General features: G+C 41.0%; 1 protein-coding gene across 2 annotated transcripts in view; it reads left to right on the forward strand.

Moving 5' to 3' along the window:
* Positions 1-12,045, forward strand: part of Stard13 (StAR-related lipid transfer (START) domain containing 13) — a 510,915-nt gene that overhangs the window by 490,422 nt on the left and 8,448 nt on the right. For both annotated transcript variants that reach the window (XM_005387705.2, XM_005387704.2), the window contains 3 exons: positions 4,989-5,187; positions 10,428-10,638; positions 11,268-11,382. In XM_005387705.2, coding sequence (XP_005387762.2) covers positions 4,989-5,187; positions 10,428-10,638; positions 11,268-11,382 — 525 coding nt within the window. The remainder of the gene's footprint in view (positions 1-4,988; positions 5,188-10,427; positions 10,639-11,267; positions 11,383-12,045) is intronic.

The raw sequence follows: 12,045 nt of genomic DNA on the forward strand, positions 1-12,045 counted from the left end.
ACAAAGACCATCGTTAAGAACATATGAAAGCTAAAGACTCAGAAAAGAGAGGAAAGCAAGGGTAAAGAGGAAGGAAAGAAACACTGGATGAATGTCCTTTGCCAAGAGAACCTTGTTGGAATTGAGAATATTCAGATCTGCATAGGGCCTTCAAATCTCCCGCAGAGTCACAGAAGACCAGAACATCGCCTCGTAGCCTCCCTCTAAGCCACACTTGAATGGGAGCCACCATGTAAGACTCTTCCAGAAGCTTCTGACCTTGATTTGGGGGAAGGAGGTTTCCAGCAATGAGCCAGTCCCTTGCCCTCATGCTAAGCATTCATCTTGAACATAGTACTCATCGACATAGTTGACTCCGGCTTCACAGAGCCGTGAAACATTGCCCACATTTCACCTCCTACACTCGCCAGTGCAGAACCGTTTATATATGACGAAGCATAGTGTATCCATTTTCCGTAAGGTGGCTATAGCTGAAATGGGGAAGTTTAGCCTTCAATTATGAGCCATTTGTATTCAGACATAGCAGTGTGTGAGAGGAGTCTTGCTTTGTTGTCTGAGCTTTTATTTCTGCCCTAAATCAACTGCACACAGAAGCATAGGTCATACCTGAGTTCTGATGAATATGAAGTGACTGCACTGAGACCCAAAGACTGCAGTGCTCAAAATCAGAACCTGCCACACACTCGTCTTATAAATCTGTTTCTGAGCAAAGCCAACCTTTCTTCATTAGCTGAGCACATTTCTAAAGAAGAGGAAATGGAAGTCCTGATAAACATCATTAAGCCCTGAAAGGATTAGCATAAACAGGATGCCAGGAGAAGATTTAATATTATTTAGATGAAATTTAAATTCTAATGCAGCACTCATGCCCAACTGCTCCTTCTAATGGAGCAGTACATTTTAAAAGCCTAATTATGCTGGGAATACACTTTGTACTGAATAAGAGGGTCCTCTGTTCTGCCGCCTGTTCATACTTTGCATATTGCCTACCTCGGATAACATGAGGGACGCTCTGGGACCATCTATTTAAATTATACTTTCAGCCCTTCCTTTTTCAGAGCTAGGTTTTTAAGTGGAAGGCAAAAAAAAAGCAAGAAGATAAAGTTAGAACAAAAGAGCACTCATCCTCTTGTCCTAGGATGGAGAGAGCCAAGTCATGCATGGCTATAATCTCAGCACTCTGGGAGGTTGAGACAGGAGGATCAAAAGTTCAAGTCTAGCCTAGGCAACTTAGCAACTTAGGAAGACCTCGTACCAAAATAAAAAACAAAATGGGCTGGAGAGGTAGCTCAGTAAAAGGGCCCTAGCTTCAATCTTCACTCCTCCCCGCCAAAAAGAAGATAGATTTTGCCTCAGTGGCCACCATTATTCACTTTAGAGAGGCTCTTTGAACCAGGCTTTGAAGGCACATGATAGAAGGACCTGGTATGAAGTTGCGGGACCCAGTGCAAAATGGGGTTGTGTGATTCCTTATTCATATATTACTGAGAATTTCAAACAAGTGGTAGCACAGTTTTTCAGCAACTATGGGGCTTTGTATAGCCTCCAGGTCACCTACCAACTAATGGCACATAGAGGTAAATGAAAGGCAGGTTGTCTTCACTGGGTCTTATTCTTCATGAAGCTGAGATATCTGGGGTCACTTTTTATCAGCAGTGGTGAGTATGCTGCTAGAAGCAATGGGTTTCTTTAGCTCTGCATTTTTTACTTAGAAAAAAGTCTTTAGTCAAAATATGCAAATCGAGTTGGGTTCAATCCCCAGCACCACCACCAAGAAAAAAAAAAAATGCAAATCACTGCAACATTAGGAAATTAATGATCTCACAGAGAAACAATAACAAAGAGTCAGAAAATAGCGTGGTTCCAGGGTCAATTTATTTATCAGTTCATTGGTATCTTTGAAGGCTGTGATTCTTTCCATCTTTCTCCTCTGACATCCTTAATGGAATCTGGAATCTGGCCTGATTTGATACCATCTTTCTGTCATTAGGTTTAGGGAAGAAATTTCCTCCTGGATGTCCAACAAAACTCCACAAAAACTTCCCACATTCCCTGGAAGAATAAGAGAAGGTCAAGAAGGTTATTGTCAGAATTGAAGCTGAACAAATAAATCCCTGACAACCCTCTAGAAACCCTATGAGCTCACAATCAGAGCAAGAAGCTCAGAGCCTGCAGCTGGAGAGCTCACATCTAAGATAATTAAAATAACAATATGTGCCAAAAACGAGAAAGAAACTTGGAAACTGAACAGTACAAAGAAAACATCCCTGAGATATATGCACATACGCATCAGTGAAGACCCTGAAACAGAGCGCAAGATAAAGTGGACAAAAGGGGAACATGCTCGACAATTTAAACACAACACTTTCTATAGCTCCTGATCAGTATTTCTCTGCTGTATAAAAAACATGAATTCTTTTCAAGTGGGATAATACCAACTTTGATGAGGATAAATAGTTGTGAGTCACAGTTAAGAATTCACCTTCAGGGCAGTGAGACTGAGAACTCCAATGTCGCAGAGCTCTGTGATGGTCAGAGGGCGGAGCCTCCTTACAAAATTATAAAATTCAGTGGTGTAAACAAATTGAACATGGATCTCACTGCAGCGATCACACATCTGACATCATGAGTCTTTCTTTAGACAATGCATGCGTTCTTCCTGCAAACTTTGATGGAATTCGGAGTAGTCACCAAACACAAAGATAAGTGCCCCTTATCCTTAGGTTCTTTGTGAAGAAGAATCAAAGCATGGTAAAGTTTTCCATGGTCTAGACATTTTAAACTTTAAGAATAAAAAAGTAATGAAGAGTTGAAGTGACATTTTGCATGAATATCCTGACCTGTGAAATTAGAGTGACAAACCTCAGAAAGAAAACAAGTATTACTAAGACTTTTGATTTTTATGGCCACAAGAAGCAGCAGTGTATAATTCCTTTGCAGTCCATACAGCTAATGTGTATAACCAAGGGCTGAGGCAGGAAGATCACAAGTACAAGCCCAGTCTGGGCAACTTAGTGACTTAGAAAGACTCTGTCTCACAATAAAAAATAAAAGGCTGAAGATATATCTCAGTGCAAAGCTCTGGGTTTCATTCCCAGTATTGCAGACACAAAATAGCAATTCTCTGATGACTTGAAATTCTTCCCTTGCTGTTACTACAGTTTAAAAGAATCAGAGCTCTCATTTATTGCATCAAGGTATCCTTTGTCAGACACTTGAACTTGGGTCAAGGTGTAAACTTGGTACAGAGGGGCTGATGACAAAACCGTGCTCCGAGTGTAGGAGGAAGAGCAATGGCCAACTCACTTGGGAACATTCTCACTGTGGTTTGCAGGCGTGAGTCAACCTGTGAGCACTGGGAAATAGAAAACAAGATCAAGAGTTACAAGATGGGATTTTGATCACTTTGATGTCCTATAGACATTTTAAAGTGGCATTACATATTTTTTCACTTTAACCAGGGCTCCCAGAAAAGCTCAGTTTGTTTTTGGATAGAGGCAAGCCCAAGGTGGGAGGGCTTATAGTCCATCTAACCATGGAGGCATCTTTATTTTTGTGATGAGGGCTCTGCATAACCTCACTCATCCCTACTGGGGCCCTTATCTTTCTGGCCTGCTTGCTGTGTTTGTCAAGCAGAGAAGAGTCTAACTAAGTTCTAGCAATGAAAGGGCATGGTAGGATACTGTCTGAAAGGAAGTAACCTAGGAATCATTCTCACTAGAGAGCATATACACAAAATATCTAGCCAGATAAAGCAGTAAGTGCCAGTCATAATATGAGACATGAATGTCACAGGTGCCAAGGCTCCCGAAGAAGAAAAGCGAATAAGTCCCTTATATCTATATCTATATCTATATTTATGTATCTCTATCTATATATGTATCTCTATCTACATCTACGTCTACATCTGCATCTACATCTATCTTGGTCTAAAATCTGATTTGTTCTGTGTTTTTGAAAAACATGGCCACATTTCTGTTTGTTTGGGGAAGATAGCCATGCTCATGTTTGTCACCCACTGCAGAGTTTGCAAACAAAAGCAAAATTTTGCCAAATGATGTTTGCGAGCTAAATTGTTTGTAGATAAAAGTGTTTGTGAACCGAGGCACCCAGGTACTAGTGGTACCTCGGTTCACACACTAGATTCTTTCCATGATTCTGGGCACAAGCTGAACTGGATGAAAACCAAGTCAAAGTCAGTGGTTAGGTTTGATGTTGACCTTATGGGGAGATTTGATCCAGTTCTGTAGTTCAGTTTGCAACCAGAATCATGGAGATAATTAAGTTTGTGAACTGAGGCACCACTGTATATATTTCTTGTTTGTTTTTGTTTTTTACTGAGTTTTGTGAACATATTCCCCATGAACTTCTCCAAAGAGGCACTGAATATGGTTTCTTTTATCTGGGATCCTTCTGTTCGCCAAACTGCCTATTTGATGGAATTTGTTCAAAACCCCCTTAAAACTGTGAATGATAAAGGGCAGGGAATTTTATTTGCTCTGCTCACTAGTGACTTCTAGCACAAGAGTGCAGAGTACATAATGGGTACTGGGTCAGGGATGTAGCTCAGTGGCACAGAGCCTGCCTGGCAAGCACAAGGTCCTGAGTTTGAGTCCTGGTAAAAAAAAAAAAAAAAGTAGTGGGTACTAAATCATGACTTATGGAATAAATAAATAAGCAAATAAAGTAGCATGGATAGTGTGATTAGACTACACAGGTAGCAAAGCACATTCGTATGTTTTCTCATTTTGCCCCACAACAGGCCTATGATGCAGAGCAGTATTCTTTCCTGTATCTTATAAGAGAGGAAATCAGTGTTGGGTGGCCATCCAAAGTAGCTACACTAGTAATTCAGAGTTTCTAAGTTAGTGTGCAGGTTCCACCCATCCAGTCCTGGTCCCAGGCCCTCTTCCATCCCCAGGGGATACGTGTAAGGAAGATGGGGGAAGAGTGGGCTGGCTAATAAGACATCCCTTGGCTTGTTTCAGGTGGGTCTTTTCCGCAAGTCAGGGGTGAAGTCTCGAATCCACGCCCTACGTCAGATGAACGAGAGCTTTCCTGAGAAGGTCAGCTACGAAGACCAATCCGCTTATGATGTGGCAGATATGGTGAAGCAGTTCTTCCGGGACCTCCCTGAGCCACTTTTCACCAACAAGCTCAGTGAGACCTTCCTCCACATCTACCAGTGTAAGTGGAAAGAATGCAGATCAGGGTTCTCACACACGTCCACCCATTTAGAAAAATTCCTGAAGATTGAATTTTAATGATAGAAGTAATATATGAATCCATAAAGAAGTATATAAAAGTTATATTCCTACTCTCCTCTGTGAAAGTAACTTTTTTTCACAGTTTGCCTTACAAATCTTGGTGACATTTATATTTTCACTTGGATTTTTAAGTGACGTTAAATTAGTACTTTTCAGCAAAGCCATGACTATTAAAATAATCATTGAAAATCACAATTGTTGATAACGAAAAAGCCTATCCTCAAGATAATTTAAGTGGGGGATATTAGAAATAAAATATTTATGGTCTAGAATATTACTTCTAAAGAAGGTTTTGTGAAAAATCTAAAACTTTTAAAATTTTCAAGTAATTTACAATGAAAAGGGGACATGACAGAATTTATTTCATATGTAGGTATTTAATAAAACTTATTTAATTATTTTAAAAAGTAAAGATTCTTCTGGAATATAAAATATTCAAAGCCAAATGTATGAAAAAAGATGAGAAGTAAAGCAAATATATTTTAATTGGTGAAAAGCAAGCAAACCAAATGAAGTCTTTGGCTTAATGCAGCTAATTTATATTCTCCCTTGGAATTTTTTAAGTGATGTTAATAGTTCTCAGTGAAGCTACAATAATTAAAATAATCATTGAAGGTAAGAGATAGAGGGAAGGAGGGAGGAAAAGAGGGAAGGAAGAGATAAGAGATAAAAAAGGAATTGGGGAAAAAATAAAAAGGAAAATGAATTGGGATATATTGTGCTCATGTACCAAATCCACTCAAGAAATGTAAACATTGTGTACTGCAAACATGTACTGAAAAAAAAAGGAAGGAGATCAAGGGATGAGTGGAGGATGGGTGGGGGGATGAAAAGGGGATGAAAAGAGAATTAAGATGTCATATGTACATGTACCAACCTCCTGCAAGGAATGTGAATATTATGTACTGCACACATGCACTAATGAACTAAAATTAAAAAAAAGAAAATAGCAATGGCTGACATAAAACCCTGTCCTGCTGAAGAGAGGTGCCAAGGAGACTAGTAGAAATAAACATGTAAATCTTTCCTAGATGTGATAACACTAGGGTTATGAATTATTTTCCTTACCCAACTCTCAATTCTTTATAAAACTGTATTTAGCTTCTGGACTTTTATTTTATGGTAAAGTGTGACTTTACATGGAATCAATCCAACTTAAAGTTCTCTTCTCTACAGATTTTTGTAGTAAATGTGTTTAAGGAGAGCATTTCAAAATCAAAAAGGATTTTAGTTAGTACCACTGGTAAAAGCAGAATAAAGTGGCAACCATTAAATAAATATGATTTTGCCAAAGAGAAAAGGTTAAGTTGAATTAATGATACACGTTGCTGGAGCCCAAACAGAGGGCACTCACGACAGTGCTGCTATTCAAGGTTGAACCCTCTTTCTCAGTTAAGCTCCATTACAGTTTGGAAATATCACCCACGAGTCTTTACATTGAAATCAGTTCTTGGGTTGAAGTTGACACTAGTCAAAGCTAAAATTAGACTATTTTCCAAGAAATAAATTCCTCTGGCTCTTTCTAGGACTTACAGCCAAGAAGCCAGATCAAAGCAGAGCTTTATTTTAGCCAAGTGAACATTTACTGAGAGGGCCTTACATACCTGCACTGCACCGAGCACTGCCACACGTGTGGATGTGTGAGACTCACTCTCTGCTCTTAAGGATTTCACAACTGAGGGAGATGAGACATGAGCAGAAGGGACTGCACCATAACGAAGTTGGAGAAATTCGGCAAGTTTACAAAGACAAGCCTAAGAAAGTTGAGATGAGCAGTAGAACTTGATGGAGAAACTAAAAGCTGAAGGTTGAGCTCTATGTGTAAGGAACATATTCTAGATGAAGTAGACTGCATTAGCAGATGTCAGAGGAGTCCAGGATATTTGTCCGCCTGCATAGATGGCAGATGTACAGTGTGATATCAGATGACACTGAAAAATTAGGCCAGGGCTATTCAAGGACAGGCATTAAAAATTGGACAGTGAGCTCAATTCAGTAAGCATCAGGGGTATTGTTAAAGATTTAGGTATTGTTTAGGTATTAGGTATTATTAAAGATTTTGTCAGCTATGGTGCTTTTGCCTTTAAAGGCAAAAACAAAAATCTAACAAGCACTTGTTTAAGTAATAAGGACATTTTGTTATCTCACTTGACAAAAAATTTGGAATTAAACCATTCCACTGTTGGGTAGTTCTGCAGCTAAAGACAAAATCTGGCTCTCTTAGCTTTCCCTGTGAGGTCACAGTATGACTGCCACAACTCGAAGTTATGACGCCTTCACAAAATCACATTCAAATGTAAGACGAATGAGAAAGGGCTTCTCCTTGGGCACAGGTTTCTTTTTATGAGGGAAATTAATGTTGCAGAAGCTTCTAACATTTTTCTTAATTTCCTCAGCCAGAAATAGTTTACATCTTCTCTCCTAGACCAGTCATTGAAAAGAGGAATGTGATTATCAGGTGTGGTTTAAGCCAACCTAGTTCACCCCTAGATCTGGAAGAGATCGTTTCCCTGATTACATGCTCCTCATAGACCATGAGTGCGGCGTGGAACACATGTTCTCTTAGTGAGGAGGGGGAGAATGGCTATTGAGTAAGCAGCCTGACTTTTCCTTGGCATCAGTCCTGTGCTGTCTATAAGGGTCACAGTTCACCAGAACCGCGTTTTTGATCTATGAATCTGGAAGTGGTGTATAATAGTTATTGGGTAGACATGAATGGAGGGCTAAAGAGCTAGCACACTGATTGAGGTTCTGGATTATATACAGTGACTTCCTGCAGTAAGACTGGAAATAAGACATTCCGTGGATAGCACCCAAAGTCAACGTTTCCAAAATAATGGGGGAAAAATGAGCAGTTCCCCTCCCAGTTGTCTAGAGTTTTGTTTTCAGTTGTGCTAAAGTTCTTGGCTTTCATCCAATGATTAACTTGAATGGAGTGTGGGTTGGATCGTGAAAATATTTTAACCCTTCCAACCCATGGGAAAGAGAAAGGTAGAGCTACCAAAAACAGCCCCGTGGTACTGAGGCTTGATGACAGAGAGAAGGTGAAAGAGGAAGGGGAGAAGGGCAGTTGATTTCGGGGCAGAGAGAAGACAAGTGTTCAGAAGGGAGAAGGCGGAGTGTGAAGGGCTGATAGCCACCTGCGTGGTCTCGGATTCTCAGCACTCTGAAAGGCAAATCTGAAACAGTCTCCTGGGTCAGGAAAGAGGAAGGAGCTACAGCAACGTCATACGTGACCGAAAGGTCAAAGAGCGTAGAATCAAAAGTGAATGCTGAGTTTATGAATCAGCAATTGACCTTCTCAACCCTTTTCGGTAGAACATAACAGACAGGAGGCATTTTCTGAGGGATAGAGGAGTGAGTGAGTAGAAAGGCAATTGAGATAACAGCCAGAGCTCACCGGGGGCTTTAAAAATGCTGGCAAAAGGAATAAATACTGGCAAGGGAAAGCAGTTTGATCATATAAATTGTATATATGTTTTTATATATGGCATCTTACCTATAAAAGCATATTAAAAGCAGTTCTGTGGGCTCACGCTGAACTTCAAACAGAACTCTCAAGTTGGAAATGATTAGTAGTATCTGTCTCAGCACAAACAAGAGAAAAGAAAATGGTTTTGCTCTTATTTATTTGGACAAAATGGCTCTTCTCTACAAACCTCAGGTGTATCTGTGGCAATTTTCAACACCTTGTGGACATACTAGGGAGTGATGTGTTTCAGAATGCTGAACCAGTGGTCACACTTTTCCAGAAATGTGAATTTGCTACCTGACTGGGTCAGGCGCTTGGCCGTTCCTGGGGTGTAAGCTCCTTCTACATGATTCTGCTGCATAGACAGACAGCTCACGGTATCACAGATCCTTTGGCCATCCAGAACCCATCTAGAGCACAGGGCACCAATTTTTGTTCTGTGATATACTTCTACAAAAAGAAAATGTCCTAGGTGTGGTATGATTTATTTTAATAATTTAAATACACTGTGATATGGTGTATCTGATATGGTGATATGCACATTGTAAAGCTCACTCAAACAGTATTTTTAAAGAATAAGAGAAAACATAAACACAATTGGAAATATGAATGTTGTTCCCATACCTCAAGGGCCTGTCACTACTGTGAAGGCCTATGCTCCAGAACGTGGCTCTTTAAGAGAGACAACCATGTAAACTCAAGTGCGCTCCTGACTGTATTTGTGAATCAAAGCTAAATGATCATTAAACAAACACAGACAGGAAGCAGCCAAATCAGCATCTAACAGCAATTTGCTGTGGTTTTTCCACTTAGTTCACTTCGTAATGTTGGACTAGTTCCCTTTTACTTCTATATAACCAGTGCCTGCCCCGCCCCCAACTGCCAGGACTACCCTCAAGGCGAATGAGACCAGGGAGGGCCGCATATTCCCCCTGACCTAAGGGAGCTTGGTTTGTCTTCCTTAAACATAACTTCAACATGCATAACCACCAAGATTATGGAATAGATGACATTGAATCTCCATGCAAAATCAATTGATTGCATCCTCTAAACCAAGCCCTGGTGACTTGTAGGAATGAAGAAGATATACCACGCTCATCATGGAGGTCCTGGGCCCTTAGGAATGCCCAGAGGGCAGTCCACTGGACTTCACCACTGGTGGTTAACTGTGCCACTGGGCATCATGGCCAGGCTACTTTCATAGGGCAGGGGACAGGCAAGGCTGTTGACTTCTTACCCGGTGGTCTTCAAGCTATGCCCCTCAGAGCCTTTGGTGCCCTAGTGAGGTGCTTCTCCAACTGTCTGGAAAGAGGATGAGCAAGAGAGAAGCCAGGGTGAACCCCCATCCAGCCCAATCCAAAGCCAGCTTCCACCAGGACAGAAAAATTACCTGGCAACAGAGGAGTAGGCTGACTGCTCAGACAGGACATTAAAAAAACAGGACAGTGGCATTGTTAAGTACCACCAGCTCATTCAGACTGCTGGTTCTGGCGTTCCACTCTTGGGGTTTGAATTCTTGCTCTGCCTCCCACTAGCTGTGAGGCCTGAGCAATTATTTCTCCGTGTGTCAGCTGCCATAGTTGTTGTTGACGTCTTCGAATATCTGTGTCAGGAAGTGGACTTGATGCGCTCTCTCCCTGGCTTTCTGCAGCTGTCGCCCTAACCACCTGGTGCTCATGTTTCCTCAGTTGTCCCCAAGGAGCAGCGGCTACAGGCTGTGCAGGCTGCCATCCTGCTGCTGGAGGATGAGAACAGGGAAGTCCTGCAGACACTTCTGTGCTTCCTAAATGATGTTGTCAGCCTGGTGGAAGAGAATCAGATGACGCCCATGAACCTGGCTGTGTGTCTAGCCCCCTCCCTTTTTCATCTTAATTTATTGAAGAAAGAAAGCTCTCCGAAGTGAGTTCTTTTCCTCAGCAATGGCAGTAATCTTCAACCAGGCCTCCCTGATAGTTCATTAAAAAAATAAATAAAACTGTTCCCATGCTAGACTTCAATTTGAAGACTTGTCAGCTCTCATTTTATAATCAGATCACGTTCGGAAGCAACTTCATTCATGGTACCCAGGTTCATAGAATTATCAAAGGAGCCCTGGAGAATGTCACTTGTAATTCAGAAAGTCTGAAGAGTCTGTTTTGTTTTATTTTGTGAGTATGAGTAGAAAGGAGGGGGAAAGTACACAAAGTGGTGTTTTTATAATCTTTAATTTATAAGGGCTACATTTAGAACTAAAGCACAGGACCTTGCATTTGAGTGGTTTCAAGCTTTGGAAAAAATAGGTTAATCTCTCCCCCTTTCCAACAATTCTTTCTGTCTTTGTATTTCTCCAAGGCTTTTAGTTGTGAACTAGTAGACTGGTAGCCTGCCTCAGAATATCTAAGATTATGGTCATCATTTTTATTTGGAAATGAGAAGGCCTGGGATCTGGATAGCATCTGGGGAGGAACAGAAAATAAAAGGGATGAGCGAGGCATTGTGCAAAGCTCTCTGGTTTGGGATCTGCTTAGCACACTCGCGTTCAATTACAGAGTCATCCAGAAGAAATATGCCACTGGGAAGCCAGATCAAAGGGACCTCAATGAGAATCTGGCTGCAGCTCAGGGGCTTGCCCACATGATCATGGAATGCAACAAGCTTTTTGAGGTAAGCAAAAGCTCAACACGCCTTCCTTATAGCTCTTGGAACTAGATAAGACGCTTGGAATGGTGGATACATTTATGGTTTATATCTGTTTGTTCCTGGTTTTATGATGACAAGAGTATGCTCTATAGCTCTGGTCTTAGCCTCCAAGACATGTGAGGGGCTAGCTGTACAATCGAGGCTTTGATAGTTAAAGACTTCTGAGGTCACCGCGAGGGTAGTTTACACGCAAAAATTGTATCACCTGCCTTTGCTAGGTGCAAGGCCAGTCTTTCAGTCATGTTCTGTAATTGATATTACCTTCAGACTTGATTAGACTCCACATCTGTCCGTGTGTGTGTGTGTGTGTGTGTGTGTGTGTGTGTGTGTGATTCTAAGTAATCCTTGTTTTTGAGAATCAGTGACAGCTTACCAATGACAGATATGTTAAAGTAGGTGAACAAGATTTTTGACAGGCTTTCTGGGCTAAACTGGCACTTGTCAGTGGGAAAACTGTGCTAAAAAGGTAAAACCTATTTCTAAGTCATATTTGATATTTCTTTTAATGAGTCTGTGTACATTAAGTCTATTCACACTGAGTCAAGTTGTCTGACCCCACGTTTTGCCAAACTGGGTGAAAACAAACCAAAGGAAAACGGAAAGAATGAAGAGGAAGTCATTGAAATG

Source organism: Chinchilla lanigera, unplaced genomic scaffold (assembly GCF_000276665.1).
Source record: "Chinchilla lanigera isolate Chin_1 unplaced genomic scaffold, ChiLan1.0 scaffold00030, whole genome shotgun sequence".
In the NCBI taxonomy this organism is placed as follows: domain Eukaryota; kingdom Metazoa; phylum Chordata; class Mammalia; order Rodentia; family Chinchillidae; genus Chinchilla; species Chinchilla lanigera.